The 22523-nt window shown below is 40.9% G+C and overlaps 1 protein-coding gene across 6 annotated transcripts in view; it reads right to left on the bottom strand.

The window, feature by feature from the left end:
• The window catches only part of KLF12 (KLF transcription factor 12), a 377983-nt gene that overhangs the window by 79481 nt on the left and 275979 nt on the right, over positions 1-22523 (bottom strand). For 5 of the 6 annotated variants that reach the window (XM_075918893.2, XM_006129058.5, XM_075918896.2 and 2 more), the window contains one exon: positions 18048-18107. The exons of the other annotated variant lie outside the window; for it this stretch is intronic. In XM_075918893.2, coding sequence (XP_075775008.1) covers positions 18048-18107 — 60 coding nt within the window. The remainder of the gene's footprint in view (positions 1-18047; positions 18108-22523) is intronic. 6 annotated transcript variants of the gene reach the window in all.

Below are 22523 nucleotides of genomic sequence, written 5' to 3'. Positions count from 1 at the left end.
GATTGACTGTAGGAACTATGCCATCAGTGGGCAACCTAAATGGCACTCGCTGAATTGGACTTGCACAGGTCATTGGCCATTAAGGTTCAGGTATACCCAATGGTAAGTCCTTCCATTTGCTTATATTCTGTGCGTCCCAGAATTTTTCTATTCTTGGGTCATGGTTCATGTGGTGAGGCATACCCCCAGATCTAAGGATTTGGCACATATCATCACATGTGACAGGTGTCTCTTCACTTCCAATGAGAACCCTTAAAATGATGGCTGATACAGGACGAGAAGATGCATGGCACAAGCTGAGCCTAGCGACCTGAGGTGATGGAAATCATCAAGAAAGACTCAACAGCGCGGGTTACATAGCATGAAGCCAGTACTATTAGCCTAGGAAAAAGTTTGCATTACTGTGCCTCTGTCTCAATGACTGAGAATAGGTCATTCTTTAGGACAATTGTTCACTCTTGCTTTTGATCAGCACTAACAACTTAGCACTCAGCACCAGCGTTAAAGCCATTTCTCTGCTTTCAGCTGCAGATGCCTTGTCAGTGTTATGTTCTCTGAGGGTGTGTCTAGACTACATGCCTCCTTCGACGGAGGCATGTAGATTAGCCAGATCGGAAGAGGGAAATGAAGCCGCGATTAAAATAATCGCGGCTTCATTTAAATTTAAATGGCTGCCCCGATCTGCCGATCAGCTGTTTGTCGGCAGATCGGGGGAGTCTGGACGCGATGCCCCGACAAAGAAGCCTTTCTTCATCGACACAGGTAAGCCTCGTGAAACCAGGTTTACCTGTGTCGATGAAGAAAGGCTTCTTTGTCGGGGCATCGCGTCCAGACTCCCCCGATCTGCCGACAAACAGCTGATCGGCAGATCGGGGCAGCCATTTAAATTTAAATGAAGCCGCGATTATTTTAATCGCGGCTTCATTTCCCTCTTCCGATCTGGCTAATCTACATGCCTCCGTCGAAGGAGGCATGTAGTCTAGACACACCCTTAGTGAATTGTGAGGCACTTGTGTCAATGTCCCCTTGGAAATGTGTGTCCTGCAATGTCAGCAGACGTGTCTGCAGAGCGCGACCAGGAACAGCTAACAGGAGAGTTTGGAGAGGGAGTTCTCCAGGTAAAAGAGAAGTAAAAACGGGACCCTTGTGGTAAGTGGCTGTCTGGAGTGTGTGTTTGTGTGTGGGGGAGTTATTTGCAGTGTGCTAAGCTTGTGTTTGTCTGGATTGTTTGGTTGGTTGGTTGGTTTGTCTGTTTGAAGGAGCTTCTAAAAGGTATGAAATCTAGAAGCCTCTGTTAATTGGCTGAGCCTCAGTCAGGGGGAGGGGCTACCAGAGCTATATAAGTCTGTGACTCAGCGACCAGGAACAGCTAACAGGAGAGTTTGGAGAGGGAGTTTAGAGGGGGGAGTTTAGAGGACACTTGTGACCTTCTTTAAAACATAACTCTTAGAATAATCTATACTCCAGAGGTTTAAAAAGAATCCCAGTTTATACTTAAACTTATTCATTAGAAAAATGGAGACAGAAGCCCAGCAGCAGAGTGGGGGCTATCCTGTTTATTGCGTCGGGTGTAACATGTATGATTACCTGCCCTGTGGGCGGGTGGCATATGTGTGCGCCCATTGCAAGGAGCTCCTGACCCTCAGAGACCGAGTTCGGGCTTTGGAGGCCTGGGTGGCTGAACTGGAGGAGCTAATGGAGGTAGAGAGCTATGTTGATGAGACTTTCTGGGACACTGTAGTACTGTCCTACCTCCAGTCTGAGAGCCTCAGTGCTCTTAAGGAGGATGAAAGTCTCAAGGGAACAGAGCATTTAATGGGAGCAGAGGGAAACCATCCCGTAGTTGGGACCCTCCTCCCAGAGGATGTTGCGGTATCCTCTCGCACTGAGGATACCTCTGAGGGAGAGGGAATGCCAGTTAGGAAGAGGCAGGTGTTAGTAGTGGGTGATTCGATCGTTAGAAACATAGATAGTTGGGTTTGTGATGACCGGGAGAACCGTATGGTCACTTGCCTGCCTGGTGCAAAGGTTGCGGATCTCTCGAGGCATCTAGATAGACTTATGTGTCGGGCTGGGGAGGAGCCGGTGGTCCATGTAGGTACCAGTGACGTAGGGAAGGGTAGGAGAGATGTCCTGGAGGCCAAATTTAGGCTGCTAGGAAAGAGACTGAAATCCAGGACCTCTATGGTGGCATTCTCGGAAATGCTTCCAGTTTCACGCGCAGGGCCAGGTAGGCAGGCAGAGCTTCAGAGTCTCAATGAGTGGATGAGATGATGGTGTAGGGAAGAGGGGTTTGGATTTATTAGGAACTGGGGACACTTTTGGGAGAGGGGGAGCCTATACAGGAAGGGTGGGCTCCACCTAAACCAGGGTGGAACCAGACTGCTGGCACTAAACATTAAAAAGGCCGTAGAGCAGTTTTTAAACTAAGAGATGGGGGAAAGCCGATTGGTGCGGAGATGCACGTAAATCGGAAGGAGACTTCTCTTAGAGGAGACTCCATTGATAGAGATTCTCTAAGCTGTAGTCAGAAAGAGAGGAGGGGAGAGGGCAAACCATGGGCCAGAGCAGACAAACAACCGAATACAAAGGAATCCAATGCATCAGGGAAGGGCAGACAAATAACCAGTGGCAAATTTCTAAAGTGCTTGTACACAAATGCTAGGAGTCTGAGCAATAAGATGGGTGAACTAGAGTACCTCATATTAAATAAGGAGATTGACATAATAGGCATCACTGAAACCTGGTGGAATGAGGAAAATCTGTGGGACACAATCATACCGGGATATAAAATATATAGAAAGGATAGAGCAGGCCGGGTGGGTGGCGGAGTGGCACTGTATGTGAAAGATAATGTAGAATCTAATGAAATAAAAATATTAAGTGAATCAACATGTTCAATAGAATCGCTATGGATAGTAATTCCATGCTCCAATAATAAGAAATTAGCAGTAGGGATATATTACCGACCACCTGACCAGGACAGCGATACTGACAATGAAATGATGAGGGATATTAGAGAGGCTACCAAAATAAAGAACTCTATAATAATGGGGGATTTTAATTACCCCCATATTGACTGGATACTCACCAAACTGAGTGATTGGGCAACAAAATGGCAAATGAAATTTAATGTGGATAAATGTAAAGTAATTGTGGCCAGACAGACTAACCCCTATATCATCCATCTTATTTGCCTCTCTGAAGCATACAGGACAGAGAAGGAGCAATAAAATCAGCATAGTCTATGCTGGCTCATCTGATCCTGAGAAGCTGAAACATAGATATGAGGAGAGATCAGGATATGTGAGACTGCCACCGGCTGGCACCTATGTTGATTCGAACACACACACAGTCCCTGAGAGGAATTTCCCACTGAGAAAACAATGTCCAGTACTTCAAAATTTAATCACCTCAAATCTCTCTTACAAGTGTAAATTAAGTTCACAACTTCCTTGTAAGAACTGGTCTCACAGCAGACAGACCAGCATCAATTGGCATTACAGATAAGAAAGAGAAATACGTGACCCCATGGGTATAAAAGATGGGCCCAGCACACACTCACTTTGAGTGTCATTCTACCCTCCACCTGCTGGTCGGGTTAGGTGTTTGACCTCCCGAGGTTCTATGGGGATGCCCACCTCGTATTTTCGTCTTTCCTAGGAATTGAGGGACCGGCCCTGGCCTGACATGCTGGAGTCGAGAGGCACAGAAGGGGGTAAAAATGGTACCTGGATGTGGTCCTCTGTCTTAAGTGTACACATAGAAAGAGTAAGCTGTTACTTGGTACCATTGTTTCTATTTTTCTATCTTTATCTTCTTTGTAACCATTTTTAAGACCTATATTTTGCTAATAGTTAAGAAATAGAACAATAGCCATTGCAACCATATGATTTATAAGCTTCCTCAATAAACCTGTAACTGTTTAAGTTTTAACCTGACTCCTTTAGTTGCTGTAACAGAACCAAGCACAATTTAAAAGAACTTCAGCCGGTCATAAAGGGACAGTTATAGGAAGAGCTTGGGCGTTTGGATCTGTGTCACTCTCAGGTGACAGGATCCACTGGGGCATCTTTCAGTCTTTCCTCAAGGCTGCCCGCTGCGAAGGAATTATGAAATTCTAGCAGCTGAAATCTAAGATGTAATAAGCTCTTCCTATATAACGGGGCGTCTGTTGGCCTGCTGGCCACCCTCTGCGATGGGACCCCGGTCCTAGCAGTAAAGGCACGGACGTTAAACCTTTTCTCGGAAACATACACACACACACTGCCCTGACCGTCGGCTGACAGTAATGCACATTGGGAAAAATAACCCCAACTATACGTACAATCAGTTAGACTCTCCAGTATGCACTGTCCTTTCACATGATAATCTCGTGAACCTGAAGAAGTGGGCTGTGCCCACAAAAGCTCATGCTACCATCTACATGTTTTGTTAGTCTTTAAAGTGCTACCAGACTATTTGTTATTTTTTAAGTTTTTGCTGTTACAGACTAACTCGGCTTCCCCTCTAAAGCCTAAAAGTAGTTACTGGCACCCTCTGAACCATGTGTGAAGAGGTCATCGGCCATTAAAGTTCAGGTATATCCAACGGTAACTCCTGCCACTTGCTCACGTTCTGTGCCTCCTAGAATCTTTCCTTTCTTGGGTCATGGTTTAAATGGTAATGCATACACTGGCTTTCCTGGATCTCTCATGGTGGCATTACAGTACTCAGAAGGAGGTGGACCACATCATCTCTACCTTTTGCTATTTGGGTTCTATACCACCAGTTCCTCCAACTCTCACACTGAGGTCCTCCACTCGATTGACATAACATAGGCCATCTGCAGTGGTTATGGAATCAATATAATCTTGTCATTGCAATCAAGTTCAGGATCTATTTGAGCTGTATCCTGTCCACACTGCTATATAGCTGTGAAACATACATACTATGCTGCTCAGACTGGGCAAACCTGGAGTCTTTCCACACAAAATGCCATCATTGTAAGTTGGGCATAAAATGGAATGGATGTTTAGGGTTACTCCAATCTACAGACTACTGAGGCCATTGTCTGCAAATGGCATGTCATACTTTTCAGACATGTCAGGAGGCAGCCAGAAGAGGTTCCAGCAATGGTGTTCTCTGGGTGGTTTGTAACATCTGGGATAAAATTCCACCAGCTTAGGGGTCGAGGCAGCCCCCATATTACATGTGTGTATCAAGTCTGTTCCAAAACTGGACTCTTGACCTTTGCAGTTGCACAGGAACAGATAAAATGGCAAACACTCATTACTTCAATGCTTAGATGAACAGTCAGCTGTAGAAAAGAAGAGGAACACAGAATCTTTTGGCCATGATAGGTAATTTAGCTTCCATATTTATAAAGTGGAACTTGGTATATCATCAATTTTGTAAAGGATTAAGGCTATCAAGTCCCTAAACTAGGGATATTAGGCTGCACTGTAAATGTAAACCATGCAGTTAGGATTTCTGATAACACAACATATCACAGTATGGGATATACTGACAGATATTAAGGGGTTACTGTAAGTCATGGAGGTAAATGATTTGAAACTGTCTTCCTTAAGCCATCAAGGTCTTTTATATACAGCTTTGTGTACATGAAAATATCTTAATTTTGCCTCATTCATTGAAACTATTTTGAGAAGTCCTAGAAGGCTTATGTGTCTTTTAAAAGTGCTTCTGCAGTAGTCTGCTCAGACTGCATATCTTACTGAAACAGCTAGTTATTACAGTATTTTGCCTTGCTCCTGCGGCATCCACTCCTTGTTCCAGAACTCAAAATGATGCTAGTTCAAGGCAGCCATGTCACTTTCTCTCTGGTAGTGTAAATCACTCTTTATGTCACACAGAAACTCCTTATTTTAAAGAAAAAAAGTAAAAATGAATTGCTATACTGCTGTAAGCTACTCTTTATCTATAAAGATATTGTTGGTTAGGCCAACAATTCACTTATATCCTCATTTTTCCATAATTTTTAGACTGGATATGATTTTACAGCAAATATCATTTTGTTCTGACTCCTTCAAAGGACCAACCACAGTCTCCCTTTAAGACCAGAGTGAACCTTTGCACTTGTGCAGCCTGTATTCTTCCAAGACCCTTTATTAACATTCTTTCCCTTACATGCTGTGCAATGGCTGCCACAGCTGAGCTGTTCTGTACAGATTTTCTGCTCGGTATGGGGGGAGGGTGTGTTAATTACAAAGAAAGATGGAGACAGGCCAGACAGCCCCTCTGGTGAACTGTCTCATACATGCGCAGCCTACTTCCTGCTGTTTTGCAGCTACAAAGATCACCTGTTGGTGTTGGCATTCACCCAAGCTGGGGCCTAGCGGAACTGACAGAATCAGCTAGAAATGAGAGCCAGCTTATATTCCAGCTCCTCAAATGAAGGAAATACAAAAACAGATGATTGCAACGTGACCTCGCTGCTTCATATAGGAGCCAAAGGGAGTGGGGAAGGAAATGTAGAACACAATAATTTAAAAGAAAGCTCTGCTTAAACTGAGTCTCTGATTGCTGCTATTTTCTTTCTATATCTGCAACAGAGAAACATTTCTTTACATTAATAGCTGCCTATGAGGAGAACTAACTCCCTGCCTTCTGCCCCGGCAAGGGATGTTGGATGCTTCTGACCCTAAATAAAAAGCTTGTAAACAAAGAGCTATACATTATACTTAAATAATCAGCCAACTCCATTGGGGCATGTCTACACTAGGAAATTATTTCAAAATAACTTAGCTTGCTCAGTCCTGGCTCACACTGGATCCGGGACCTAGCCCAGCTGTGGATCTGAAGTTTAAATGTAGGAGTTGGGCTGCCTCAAACCCCAACTCCAACCCTGCAGAACTAGGCAGTGGGGCATCCCTGACCCTACTATGCTGGGCAGCATGACAGCCCAGATCCCTCCATACCAGAAAACCAGCATCTCCTGGCACACTGGCCAGCCTTTAGCACACAGCTAAGCTGGGCAAAAGCTGTGTGCTAATTGGGCTGCATGTGGTCTGAAGGCCAAGAACCCCTTCTCTTTGGTGTGAGATCTGAGGTACAAATTGACCTGTGGGGTAAATGACTGCTCTCTTTGGACTGGGAGCAACCTGAATTTTTTTTGATCTTTGGTGTAAGAGACCATTTATCACCATTCAGGCAAGATAGACTGGACTGCCTAACAGAAACAGTCTGTGGCTCCATAGTTAGTCTGCTATAGTTCTTTAGGGGTTCACATTTGTTATTGGGTTAGTGGATTCTAATTTTAAACCCTACAACCCGTTTGGGGTGTTTGCCCTGTTTTGTGACAGTCTGCCCTGAGATCAGAAACTAGCACTCCTAGCAGAATGACAGTGATGTCTAATACGCTGAATCACTCTCCTCTAGATAGTAAAATCATTTGCAGAGAGTTGCCACAATCAAATTAGTATTCTGAACATTTGAAGATAAATGTGAAGTATTTTTCAAATAAAGGTATGAAACACACAGATAGAAAAGCCTTAAGTCAATTCCAAGCAAAAACTACAAATGTCATCTCTTGTTCATATGCCCATTGCATGTCTGTGGGTTTGTTCTTTAACCAACAGGTCCCTGAGTTAAAAGATCTGCTCATTAATCACTGGCAGCTAAGCATCCTGATTTGATTGGTTCAGTAAAAGCGATCTGCAGCAACTGATAATACAACCTTTTAATCCTCTGTTTCAATGGAAACAAGTCTAACACTAGAGTTAAGTATTCAGGAAGGTACAGTCAATCCTATTCAAACCTTCGCTCTTCTTCTTTCAGTGCCTAAATAAGTTAATTCAGACTTCTTTCAATGCAGAATGCATGATTGGTCCTACATTGCCACTATCTCATTCCTAGCCAATAATAAGTTATCTGAATCTTTTAAAAGTTATTTTAATCAAGCATGTAAACATGCCGTATTCTTTGATGCTCTTTCATTCAGCATCATTAATCCCCAGCATGAAATCAATAGACTTAAAACATTTAATCATGTAAAAATGCAAGCTACAAATCCACCAATGACTTTCGTTCGCCATGTGCACTGACAAATACCCTGTAAGTTAGAGACTGTGCCTTCTCTTGCTGCCTTGCGATAAGCCATAGAAATATATTCTCTCTCACTAGATATCTGTCAACAAGAAAAAAGAGTCATTAATGAGAGGAAAATGTAATTGTTTGCTCAGTCATAATTTCCCCTGCCCTAGGGTCTCATTGGTCTAATGAGAAGGTCCCATACTTATACTAATGTAGAGATTTTTGTAAAGATCACAGAGACTACTGCAAGTGCAATAAGGGAAAATATTTTCCTCCCTACTGTGATTTAACCGTTGGCATCTCATTAATTATACTGTACACATAAAAACAGTGTACATGGATAACAAAATCCACTATTTTTGTTTTGTTTTATTAAAAGAGAATTTGTCCTGGGTCATTCCTTCTAACATGAAAGGCGCAAAGGTGAGTTTTATTGTGAAAAGTCTGCCAATATTTCAACATGTACTGAAACACAAAGAACCCTTTAGAGGTTTTCCTATGTGTAGGATGAAAACCCATCCGGATATAGAGAGCTACTAAACTCTCATTAATAAGGCAGAAACCTGTGGTAGGAAGATAAACATGAAGAGCCATTGGTTCTGATATGTGGGGCTTAACAGGACTGGAAGAAATAAACAGGAACGAAGGACAAAAGAAAGAGTAGTTGAATTTGTTCTTACTAATCACAGTTACAAGATTAACATGCAAAAAAGTTTTTTTTTAAAAGTATGGTATAAGACAGGCAGTTATATGAATATTTTGTGTCTCCAATCTTTCTAAAACCCATTCTCCTACTGTAAATGACCAAAGGAATGAAAACTTTATAACAAGTATGACTAATCTGTACTTTAATGTAGGTATTTTGAGCCTTAGTGAGTATTCTTGATTGGTTCTTTTGCAGTTATTTCCACTGACAATAAGGTTTATGTGCTGAGCGGCATGGAGGGAAAGGCATAGTTTAGGGAATTACTTCAAATGCCTTGGCTGTCCCTAGCTGCATTAATTTTTCATCGCCTCATTTAGGAGAAAAAAAAATGAGGCAAGTTTAAACTATGTAATGAGAGCATTCAAAATTGGGCAAAAAGAAGATCAAGCATTTTCTTGCGGAGGCGCATCTAATTATTATCAGTAGCATGTGTAAGGGGACTGTTACCCCTTACTAAAACTCTGTGGGAGTTTTTTGGTTTACCAGCTTCAGAAGGGGAAGGGTTCATGAGACTGACAGACCCCAGAGACAATGGAAAGCAGTCAACACTCCAGCTCAGCCTGACTGGCAGGTTGTAAGTGGGGATTGTTCTGGCTCTCTCTCTGAGCAAACAGGGAGCTGAAAGAGCAGAGCGAGCTGTGTGCAGGAGAGGTCCTGCAAAGACAGAGAGCTGAGAGAGGAGTACAAGAAGAAGTCCTGCAGTGACAGAACCAGACACAGACAGGCCAAGCAGTGCAGACCCTGTGTTGAGCAGCAGACTGGCAGTGCTCAGAAAGCCAAAAGGAACAGAGAAGCAACACAAGAAGCTGGAACTGGCCAAGCAGCACAGCCTGCAGCTGGATGTGGTGAGCTACTGGGACCTGCAAAGTGTGGGGAAAGGCTCTGGACTGGGAGAGGGGTCTGGCCACTTAGAGACTGAGGCTGTGTGGTCACTGCCAGTGCAAGCATGTCCAGCCTGCAGCCCCTTGCAGCACATCCAGGGCTTCTAAGGAAGAGACTGTGAACTGTCCTTACACTCTGCAGACTGCTGTGTTGATGTCCCTGTGCTACAGAGCAGGGCTGTGTGTTCTCATTTAACCATTCTCATTGTTTCTTATTCTATTCTCTTTAATCAGTTGTTGTTTAATAAATTGTATTTGCTTTGAACCTTATGAAGTGATCACTGGGCCAAGAAGGCCTGCAGTGTAAAGAGAGCACCTCGGAGTGGGGACACCCTAACTCCTGCCCCTAGTGACTACAAGGTCAGGGATTAAGCCCCAGGAAACCTGGGCCCAGCCTTGTTGGGGTTTCAAGGGCTCTGCTACTCAGGAGAGTGGAGGGGGAGCCCTCAGGATCAGGGAGCCGTGGGGTAAAGGAAGTGGGAGCGGGGACTCAGATCCTTTCGCTGGTTCATTTCACCGGGGTGTATAGAAGCCAGGAAAGTTCCCCACAAGAGCGGGACCATTCCCCCGCTTACACATGCATATATTAGTAACCACCTAACCAGGGTAGTAATATTGACTGTGAAAAGCTCAAGGAGATTAGAGAGGATATTAAACAAAACCAATTCAGTAACAAAAAGGGATTTCAAATATCCCCATATTGGCTGGGTACATGTCACATCAGGACGGGATGCAGAGATAAAGTTTCCTCACTTCTTAAATGACTGCTTCTTGGAGCAGCTGGTTCTGGAATCCGCAAGAGGAGAGGCAATTCCTGATTTAGTGCTAAGTGGTTCACAGCATCTGGTCCAAGATGTGAATATAGCTGGACCGTTTGGTAATAGTGACCATAATATAATTAAATTTAACATCTCGGTGACAGGAAAAACAACACAGCAGCCCAACACTGTAGCATTTAATTTCAGAAAGGGGAACTATACAAAACTGAATAGGCCGTATAAACAGAAGTTAAAAAATACAGTGCCAAAATGATATCTCTGAAAGCTGCATGGAAACATTTTAATTTAAATGTATATCCCAAATTAAAAAAAATATAAAAAGAGAACCAAAAAAGTGCCACCATGGGTAAACAACAAAATAAAAGAATCAGTAAGAGGCAGAAAGGCATCTTTTAAAAAGTGGAAATTAAATTCTAGTGAGGAAAATAAAAAGGATCATAAACTCTAGCAAATTAAGTGTAAAAATACAATTAGGAAGATAGCTCGGCAAAAGATTCATAAAGTATTACTAATGTTTTTAAGGACACAAGGAGCAGGAAGCTTGCTAATCAACCAGTGAGGTCACAGGACAATCAAGATGTGAAAGTAGCACTAAGGAAGGGTAAGGCCATTGAGGAAAAAAAAATGAATTCTTTGCATCAGGATGAGGATGTGAGGGAGATTCCCTAACCTGAGTCATTCTTTTTAGGTGACAAATCTAAGCAACTGTCATAGATTGAAGTATCAGAGGGGTAGCCGTGTTAGTCTGAGTTTGCAAAAGCGACGAGGAGTCCTGTGGCACCTTATAGACTAACTGAAGTGTAGGAGCATAAGCTTTCGTGGGCAAAGACCCACTTTCGTGGGCATGCCCAGACATGCATCTGACGAAGTGGGTCTTTGCCCACGAAAGCTTATGCTCCTACACTTCAGTTAGTCTATAGATTGAAGTGTCATTAGAGAAGGTTTTGCCACAAATTGATAATTAAATAGTAATAAGTTGCCAGCATCAGATAATATTCACCCAAGACATCTTAAGGAACTGTAATGTGAAACTGCAGAACTACAGACTGGTTTATAACCTAACCTTTAAATCAGCCTCTCTACCAAATGATTGGAAGATAGCTAATGGGATGCAAATTTGTAAAAAGGGTTCCAGAGATGATCCTGGCAATTACAGGCTGGCAAGCCTGACTTTAGTTCCAGGAAAACTGATTGAAACTATAGTAAAGAACAATATTTTCAGACATATAGATGAACATAATTTGTTGGAAAAGATTCAACATAGTTTTTATAAAGGGAAATTATCTCTGACCAATCTATTAGAATGGTTTGAGGGTATCAACCAGCATATGTACCAGGGAGATCCAGTGTACTTAGAATTTCAGAAAGTCTCTGACAAGGTCCCTCACCAAAGGCTCTTAAGTAAAGTAAGCTGTCATGGGAAAAGAGAATGTCTTCTCAGATTGGAAACTGGTTAAAGGATAGGAAACAAAGGATAGGAATGGTTAGTTTTCAGGGAGAGAGATAAATAGTGGTATCTCCTAGGGGTCAGTTCTGGGACTAGATCTATTAAATGATTTGGAAAAAGGAGAAAACCCACAATGGGCAATCAAGAATAGTGATTGGGCTGCATGAGTGTTCCCTCCTTCATCTCAGTGGGCTGCATCCAGTGGTAGGCAAACTGCAGCCCATTCACTTCTCTCTTCTCCCTTCCCTAAGCTCCTTTGGGGCAGTGGAGTCCCACACTTCCTACTCCTCCCTGCTCCTTCTCAGCACTTTCAGAGCTCCATGAACCTGCTGATTTGCACTCTATCCCTGCTCCTCCCAGAGCCTTAACTGCTGAGTCACAGGGAGGAAGAGGAGTGTGATAGAGTGCGAATCAGCAAATTCGTGGGGCTCTGAAAGTGCTGGGCAAGAGGAGGAAGAGTAGGAAGTGCAGGGTTCTGGTGCCCCAGTGTGCGAGAGGCTTGTGGAGGAGGGGGACAAAGAGGAGGCGGACAAGCCACAGGTGGACCCCTACTGGACTGCAAGTGGCCAACGGGCTGCAGTTTGCCCATCATTCGAGTAAACAGTGAGGAGGAAAATTTACAAACCATACAAAACTAACCAAGGGTTTGTCTACACTAGCCCCCTAGTTCGAACTAGGGTGGCTAATGTAGGCATTCGAACTTGCAAATGAAGCCCGGGACTTAAATATCCCAGGTTTCATTTGCATGTTCCCGGGTGGGCGCCATTTTTAAATCCCCTTAGTTTGAACTGACTACCCGCGGCTACACGCGGCAGTCAGAAATTAATCCGAACTAAGTCCTTAGTTCAGATTAACTGTTACACCTCATTGCAGGAGGAGTAACAGTTAATCTGAACTAAGGACTTAGTTCGGATTAACTTCTGACTGCCGCATGTAGCCGCGGGCAGTCAGTTCAAACTAAGGGGATTTAAAAATGGTGCCTGCCCGGGAACATGCAAATGAAGCCCGGGATGTTTAAATCCCGGGCTTCATTTGCCAGTTCGAATGCCTACATTAGCCACCCTAGTTCAAACTAGGGGGCTAGTGTAGACATACCCGAAGATAATTAAGTTCTAGACTATGTAGAGTTACAAAAGAGTCTCTCAACACTGAGTGGGCAACCAAATGGCAAATGAAATGTAATGCTGAAAAAGACAAAGGAATGCACAATAAAACCCACACAAATATACACTGATGAGATCTAAATTAGCTATTACAACTCAAGTAAGAAATCTTGGAGTTGTGGAATGCTAGGTATAATTAAGAAAGGGATAGACAGATAATAAGGCAGAAACTATAATGTAACCACTTTATAAATATGGTATTCCCACATTTTGAATAGTGTGCTGATGTAGTTGTATCATCTCAAAATATATATTAGAATTGAAAAAGATTCAAAAAAGGGGACCAGAAATTATTAGGGAATGGAATGGCTTCCATATGAGTCCAGATTGGGATTTTTCAGATTGGAAAAGAGTTGACTAAAGAGTAATATGATTGAGGTCTATCAAATTGTGACTGGTGTAGAGAAAGTAGGTAAGGAAGTACTATTTTCTCCTCATAACACAAGAACGAGGGGTCCCAAATGAAAATAATAGTCAGCAAGTTTAAAACAAAAGGAAATATTTCTGCAAACACCATAGTCAACCTGTGAAACTCCTTGCTGGCAGATGTAAAGACCAAGATTATAACAGAATTCAAAAACCAACTAGATAAATTCATGAAGGCTAGACCCACTGATGACTATTGGCCAGGATGGACAGGGATGGTGTCCCTAGCCTCTGTTTGTAAGAAGCTGGGAATGGGTGACAGGGGATGGATCAGTTGATGATTATCTGTTCTGTTCATTCCTTCTGGGGGGCTTGGCACAGGGCACTGTCAGAAAACAGGCTATTAAACTATATGGACCTTTGGTGTGATCCAGTGTGGCCATTCTTACGTTTGTGTTGCTCACAGTGCACTGTTGTTTATTATCATTAGAAGAAAAAATTAAACTTTCAAAAAATCATGTTCCAGGCAATCTGAAAAAATGTGGAATTGACAAAAGCTGGACTCACTCTTGAGTCCAGATGACATTTCCGATCCAGGCATAGGGCCAAGTTCTTTAAGAAAAAAGGAAAAAAGAAAAAAGTGCTCTTTCCTGAAGCAGAACTAGAGGAAAAATCTGAGTCTTTGCACTTTTATCTGCCTAACAGCATTAGTTAGGGGTGCAACAGTATAATTAAAATCTGCTAACTGGGCACAACTGCTGCTTTCAATTAGCCCTGTAAACAGCTGAAACACAAGAGAAAAGTGCCAGTTTTAGTCTCTGAATAATCTAAAAATCAAAGCAATCCATGGTGAAAATAGTGTCCAGCCGGATAATTCTGACCAAGAAATCATCTAGTTGCACAGCTAGTTTGACCCTAGCTCGGCCCCAGAGGCAGTTTTACAGCTGCCAGCTAGAGATCCTGCCAAGAAGCAAGCAGAGGTGCAAGCCAAAAAGCCAGCAACAAACCCACATGCCAGTACAGGAAAGCTATATTCCAGAATTTGGCATCTGAGTCCTGCAGCTGCCAAACACTTCCCATCTGGCCAAAGCTGTGCAGTGTGCTGCTAATAGAAGAGCTGGAGCAAACTATACAGGAGCAAAAGAAGTACTGTCTGTAGGACAAACAGGATGAAGGAGCATCCTGTACCTGCCAACCTAGTAGTATACAAATGCTGCTACATGCAGCCAATATAATAATCTGGACTGGGAGAGATATTTGCAAGGATGCAATGGGTTCTGAGAAATATTTTGCTGGAAAAGGAGCATGAGTACCATTTAGGGAACTGTGGCTATTCATATCAATGGGAGTTTTATTGCTGGCTTCCCTCGGTGCAAAGAATCTTTATGTTACTAAATCAGAATAAATTCCTCTTTTGCATTGAAAGGATTAATAAATTTGCCTGTGTCTGACTGCAGAGCCAGGGAATTGATTTGAGCAGAACATACAGCCTTCAGTAGTTTTCCTGAGCATAATAAAGCTGAAAAAAGGAGCACACAGAAATGCTTACCCAGTGGTCCCTGAGCCATTCTGCATGCCTCTCCTACACAGGGCTCTTCCGCAGAGCCACTACTACACTGTAATCATGTCATCTGTACTTGTAAGGATGAACATACAATTTATCCCCATGTTTCAAAATTACAAAGACACACAGGACACAGAAGGAAAACATTCTGACCCCATTTAAATCAGTGGCTTGTATGGCACCAGAATTTTATTGGAAATATTTAAAAATAAGATTTCCTTTCACTTATTTGTGATGTTTAGTTCAGGGTTCTGGGCTACCTCAATGACAACTGATGGTACCACTAATTCTTAAGGGATGCAAAGAAATTTAAACTAAATAAAGTGACTTTCAATGTTTAAGAGATAATGCCTCAGATATCAGAATAACTGGAACATCAAAGAAAAGAAAATACTTTTGCACAAGAGGGCTTTTTCCCGAACCGGAGCAGCATAGTATTTGTGCAAGAACACTGATAATCTTACATTAGATCGTCAGTGTTCTTGCGCAAATTCAAGCGGCCAGTCTAGACGCAGACTACATGTTTTGTTAGTCTTTAAAGTACTACCAGACTATTTGTTGTTTTTAAAGTTTATTCTAATTTAATAGTTAGTTCTGGGAAACCCTGCAATGATAGGTCATATTTTCTGTCTCAATTTACACATCCATTGCACAAATAAATAAATAAACAAATAATTAAATGAACTTAGAGATGTTTGTTATCTTGCTTTACATCTAAACAAAATTTTAAAGTGAGAGTGTACTTTTACAATAAAAATAATGAAAATATTACAATTACAAACATGATTTGATGAAAATTTAACACTTTCTCTGAAACTTCATGAAAAAGCATAATTTCAAGGACATGACATTGTCCAAAACAAAATAAAGAAACTTACTTGAATGAAATTTCTTGAAAATAAATTATTTATGCACATAGTTGCATTTAATTTATAATTAAATACACCATTTCTGAAGACTTTCAGTATTCTGTTATTTTCCCTAACTGCAATAATCCATAACTCCAGTAAGAAAAATTGTAATGAATTTTCCTTGCAGTGTGATGAAGACCTAAGTGGATGATACAATTTTGGCTGATACACTGAGATTATCCCATTGGCCTAAAACTGTATCCTCAGTTACATCTGTGCAAGCACACTGATTGTTCCCCATTGCTTAAGTAAGGATGCACAGTTGCAACAGAAGGGCACAATTCAGCTAATTATGTTTAAAGTATTCAGAAGAACCTATAAATCATATCCTAAGTTTTCTAGTTATATTTGGATTTATTTGACTCACTAAAATAATGCACTTTATTTTCATCTTAAACTAATATAAATCCAGAGTAACTCTACTGAATATGTAGAAAATAACTAGTGCCATAATGGAATGAGGCCCATTAAGCTTACAGATGGTTTATCCACGAGCTCTAAGGAATCTTATTAAAGTTAACTTGTATGCATTGTTTAAGTCATAAAGCTAGCATTTTAAGATGTAAACAGTAAATTCATAGTGCAGATATTTGAAATCTCCCTAACTTTCCTGATTTAAGGATTATATAATAACATAAAATATGCAGAGATTACCCCTAAAAAAAGAAAATGAAAAACAGAATAAAGAAGATGTGCTTCTTAGAAAAAATAAGTGAGAGAGCTGTGTTTAAAGTGCTATGGACACCTCTTTTTGTGGTCAGCTGCTCAAACATATTATATGCGGATGCTAAGTGGAATTTAAGTGGGACACTTTAATCTTATGAAAAATCATAGAAAAATGAGAATACTATTAAGGAGTGTCATAATTTAAAAACCAAAGTCCTCCTTTTAGGGACAAATTGAGAGACTGCAGTTTGAGGATCAAAAGAAGCCTGTATTGGAAATGGTATCAGGAATGTTTAAACATACATTCCTTTAGAAACTCAACATTTTAGGACAGTAATGGGCTCTCTCTCCAACAAGGAACAATTTCTAAAACTGGGTTGCTCTTTTGACTAGCTCAAACAAAGGTTTTAGGGTTGGATATTCTCACATGAGAGGAGATGTGTCAGTGATCATGGACAAGATTTAAAACTTAACAGCTATGAATCTATATAATTTTTTGTTTTTGTTCCCAAAGCCTTAGTGCCTGGAGCTGGCCCAAGATGGTGAGTTACCGCTGCCATTTTGTAAATTTCTGAGAAATGGAAGTTTGAATTTTCAGTAATATAAGTTTCTTTAACAGTATATTAATGCTATTAATGGATTAGGGGAATCATTTATTTATTTGACTGTTAAATTATGAATGACAAAATAGAATTTCTTCCAAATATTCTCCCTCTCTGAATTTACTTATGAATCTGAAGTCTATAAATTTAAGGAATGAGATCTTTCTATAACAAATCTGTTTATACTAAACACATATTGCTATGATCTCAAATAATTTAGGACATTTTCATTGTGAATGTTTTAAAATTTGAAAAAAACAAAAACAGTTATAGCAACACAAACAGTTAATCCCAAAATCAATGTCATATGCATACTGAACTATACATAAGTGCTGTTTGTGCAAACTAGAGATTCCTGGAACTGCCAATGATTTCACAATATTTGCTGGAATATTCAACATTTTACGTCAGTCAGATTTTCTGGGAGCTCATCGCTTCAAAAAGCAGAGTATTTATGTAGATACCAATATATGGAATTAGGAACCTAACTTGAAACACACATTTCTGATAATTTTATCCTCATTTTTTTCCAAACAATGTATGTTGGTGGATAACTTGTTCCTTTGTGACAGTTGGTCTATCACTCTATAATCTTGTGAACCTTGGGATTGCCAGTAGTGATTAAAACCTATTTTGAAGTAATTTCAGTTTTCGAATCTTGTGAAAAAAGTTATTTAATTTTAGCAGTCCACTTGGGCTGCACTCTGTTTCTTATCAAACATCGGAAGAGTTATAATTTTTTGTTGTACTCAAATGTAAGCCTTTCCCAACCCCAAAACCCTGTAACTACTTGTCTTGGCACAGCCCCAAATGCTGTCTCCTATTGAAGCCAGCCAAAGAAAGAGGGAAAGAAAGCTTAAAATGAACTGCCACTAAACTTTGTCAAACACACAAAACATTATATAATACACAATAAAATACTTCATACCTGGAGTTGAAAAAACGAAAAGTGTTAACAGCTGACCTGGCACAGCCCCACATGCTCTCTCTGGAAATTGAACACAGACAATTAGGAATTTTAAGATACCCCAAACATTTCATGGGGCCTAGAAAATCTGGAGGAATACCTACTGCAAAAGCATGTGCTCCAGAAATGGAAGGGAATTATAATTTTCCCCAAAACTCATTTAAAACGCCTCTGAAGAAGTCAGATGGGAGTTTTGTTATTGCCTTAAATGGGAGCAGAGGCCAGTCTTAAAATGCTAATCCTCAATAATTGATAATTCTTGATTGGTTTGAGTATTTTCTCATTAAACAAGCTATCATCCCACAAAGAATACAATGTTAATAGAAATTAACATAAGGTAGCCATTGTACAGAGGGAGAAAAGCACAAATGAATTTCTACTCCCAGAATTCTTGCTGCTAAAGTAATATAATCCCTGATGTGCCAAAAAAAATCTAGCTGTTAACGCTTCTTATCAAAACTATAACTCCAGGAATGCTAACTACTTTTCTACAATATTATTTGGAATATGTAACACTACTTATATGCTATATAATAACTATATAAATATTTATGCTGTAATTTGGAATACATGGAATATTTCTCTATATTAATGAATTCTGATCTATTACATGTGCCTGAAAAAGGAGCACAGCTGGCTCTCCGAAAAAGTTTCACCACATTAAAAAAAAAAAAAAAAGAATCGTGGAAAACCAAGTTCATGAATAACTCTCTTCAGTCTTGCTCCCTGTGGTTCAGACCTCAAATGTTCCATGAAACTTGTCTGAGACCAACACCCAAGAAACTAGCAAAAATAAAGAAATAAAAACAACCTCATTTCTCTAGCAAACTAATAATTGGACAACATTGCACTGGAAGCCTTGAAGTTATTTTTTAGTGAAAGATGACTTAGAATGAAGTAAATGGAGGACTCCTGTATACAGATACAGATACCAGATACAGATACCATCGGTAATATTAATATGTCCAGTAAGACGTTTTCAAAACACACAGACAACTTCCACTGATCGTCGCCATTTTTACCTCACTGATGTCCACATAGGTCTTTGAAAATCTCTTATTTTACACTTAAATATTTCCAAAATTGGGGAAATACTAAAATATAATAACCCCAAATACTTTTTCTGAGATACCGCAGTACACCTTTAAATTATTCTTAATTTGTTTTTCACAAGCATGTAACAACCATTTTTTATCTTTTCTGTGGACTATTTCTATGGTTTTGCCTCAATCAAGTAATAAAAATGTAATAACAGGATAAAAACCTGCTAGAGTGATAAGACAGAAAAGAACCTAATGAATGTTAAGCACAAGTAGAAATCATTATGTCCAACGTGCCTGGTATGTTGGCTTTATCTTAATCATATCTAACTATTTTCTACTGTAGACTACAATCCTCCTCTTTGATATTAAACATTTCCTGAACTTATTAGTTGCTTATCAGGTACAAAGTGATGCACAATTTTTCTCAAAGTTGAACCAGCTTGTAATCAAAAGGCACTGGGACAAATTCTCCTCTCAGAGGTTCTCAAGCAGCTTTCATGTGAAATCCATGCAAGATGCACATGTGCCTCCTACAGCAGAAACTGGACTCTAGTTTGCACTAGAAAAATGAAACCTGGGTTATAATGCTGAATGACACTCAAGCAGCACTAGCCTTCCCATTTTACGCTTTACCCTGTACCACCCCTTCTGCTCAGATAGCAGAAATATAAGTACTCATTAGAGATAATACGACAAGGCAGGCTAAAACCAGCTTTATGAGAAAATAAAATATTTGTCATATTTAATTTTACACAAGCACAAGAGGCATTTTTATATGCAGCTGAAAACTATCATTTTCTCTCAAAAACTGGTGCTTTTGCTGTGAAAATGGCAAAATTTCCACTTGTGACTAATTCATTTAAAACAACCCCACAATGTTGCACAACGTGATGAAATTAGACATTTTTCTTGGAAAATGCTATCGTTCTCTGACAAAAATGACGTTTTGCCATGAGTTAACATCTTAGAAATATGAATATTCACTAAATGGTACTTTTCCACTGCACCAGCAATTTAAATCAAGTCAGCGGGTACTAAGATAGCTTCTCAAGTTGCAGGTAATGGAAACTTTATCAAGAGCCAGCTAAGAATGTTCTAGCCACTTAGCTTAATTGATCTGCTGAAAATTCTACCACCATCTTTAATCAAAATGGAGGAACAGGATACATACCTGCGGTGTAACACTTACAGAATGCTCCATTATCACAATGGTAAGGGGATATAAAAATAGTTCAACATCGTGGCCACTTTTATTAATTAAAACAAAATTTCAAATACAAACTGAACTATCCTTGACTTTATCTATTTTTTTTGGTGTTGCTAAAGTTAAACATGTGATAGACTTAAGTTCATAGAATTTATCTGCTGCATGCATAATACAGTAGTGGATTTACTCACCAGGAGTATTCATTTTACAAAATGTTTCACAAATTATTAGAGAGCCGAAATCATGTTTCTAAGAGAACACAGTTTAACTCTTTTGTTTCTATCCATGATCTGAGGTCCAAATTAGGGTCTTAAACTGTAGTATACCAAGCATGACATTAGAGATATCTAAGTGTAACCATCATCAGGTGGACTTGAATCTGGGACCTCTGAAGCGGAGTATAGGAGCCTCTACCCTCTGAGGGTATGTCTACACTACCCCGCTACTTCGAACTAGCGGGGTAATGTGTGAATTTCCCGGGCTTCATTAGCATAAGCGGGGAGCCGCCATTTTTAAATCCCCGCTGCTTCGAACCCCGTGTAGCGCGGCTACACGGGGCTCGAACTAGGTAGTTCGGACTAGGGTGCCTATTCCGAACTACCGGTACACCTCGTTTCACGAGGAGTACCGGTAGTTCGGAATAGGACCCTAGTCCGAACTACCTAGTTCGAGCCCCGTGTAGCCGCGCTACACGGGGTTCGAAGCAGCGGGGATTTAAAAATGGCGGCTCCCCGCTTATGCTAATGAAGCCCGGGAAATTCAAATCCCGGGCTTCATTAGCAAGTGCGGTATGCATACATTACCCCGCTAGTTCGAACTAGCGGGGTAGTGTAGACATACCCTGAGCTAAAAGCCAGCTGGATCCCAGCCCGTGCTGTAGAGATCTCTTGATCTTAGCTGTTGCTGTGGTCCCGGTACCACTTGCATTGCTCAGTAAACTCACTAGGTGTGTGGGTTACATAAGGATGTTAAGAGGTGGGCAACTGGCTAATCGTATGGTCGATACAATTTCCATCAGCTACATGATTAGTTGATAAGGGAACGTGCTCAGTCCCAGCTTGTGCTGGGTCCTGGAGCTACCCCTTCTGTGGCTCTGCAGTTTCACAGAATCACAGAGACCCCCTGCAGACAGGAGCTGCTGCCGCGAAGCTGCCCTGTATGTGGCGGCAACGGTTGGCTGTGAACAGAGGCTGGTCAGGGGCTGCTCAGAGGGATGTGGAGCAGCTTCTGCTCAGGGCAAGCCTGGGCCTGCCGTGGGTAGAGGCTGCTTTATGGCAGCCTCCCCTGCCCCTCCCCTGCGCTGCTCTAATAGAGGCAGCTGTGCTGGGGTAGGGGAGGTAGAACCATGGAAATGGTGTTGGGGGGAATTGGCTTTTAAACCACCTTCCCCTCTCCCCCAGCACCAGCTCTTGTTCCCCTCACATCCTTGCTGCCTCTGATATAGAGGCAGCGGAGTGAGGGTGGAATGTGAGTAGTCGAATAGTCGACTCAACTACTTGCTTACATCCCTATTGGTATCTCTTCGCCATACAATACATTGCTGTGCTTATCCTGTATGGAAATTAAATATCACTAGAAATGTAATATTACTAAGATGAAAATACATACCACATTTTATTCTGAAGGAGAATATGAAAACTATTTGGTAAAGAGGGCAATCTCTCAATGAACTTAATGAGTGAGAACAGGTTGGTTTTTTTTTACAACAGCCTCTTTATTTTTCTGATTATGGAATGTTCATGAGGGGATTGTGATTTCCCTAAATTTATTTATTATTCTAATTTTCTCTATAGACTTTGACACAAGGTTTAACGCTACACTTTGATCAGGTCCAGTTCAGTAGAAAAGCCAGTACTGGATATCTGCAATTCAAGCTGTGTTAGCTTGTGATTGGTCACGTAAATTATATGATAGTGTTTCTATTTTTTGATGACAGAGGCCTCTTGAGCTTTGACTCTGTCAGTTTATGGAGCAGATGAAGAAAAACAGTATTAGGGTATTTTGTACATTTTGACAAGCTTTTAAAAATTCCACCTAGAGTACACAAGCCTAAACCTCCCTGTGAGCTTTCGGGCAGGTGAAATTTGATTGCTGTCTATTTGTCTGGTCTTTGTAATGACCAGGGGGATTTCATCTCTCAATGGCTGAAATTGGAGCTAGTATACACACACCTTATTGCAAGTTTTA

This window comes from Pelodiscus sinensis, chromosome 1 (assembly GCF_052426305.1).
Source record: "Pelodiscus sinensis isolate ZL-2025 chromosome 1, ASM5242630v1, whole genome shotgun sequence".
Lineage (NCBI taxonomy): Eukaryota > Metazoa > Chordata > Testudines > Trionychidae > Pelodiscus > Pelodiscus sinensis.
The sequence above is the reverse complement of the archived record's forward strand: the minus strand, read 5'-3'. Positions and strand labels throughout refer to the sequence as shown.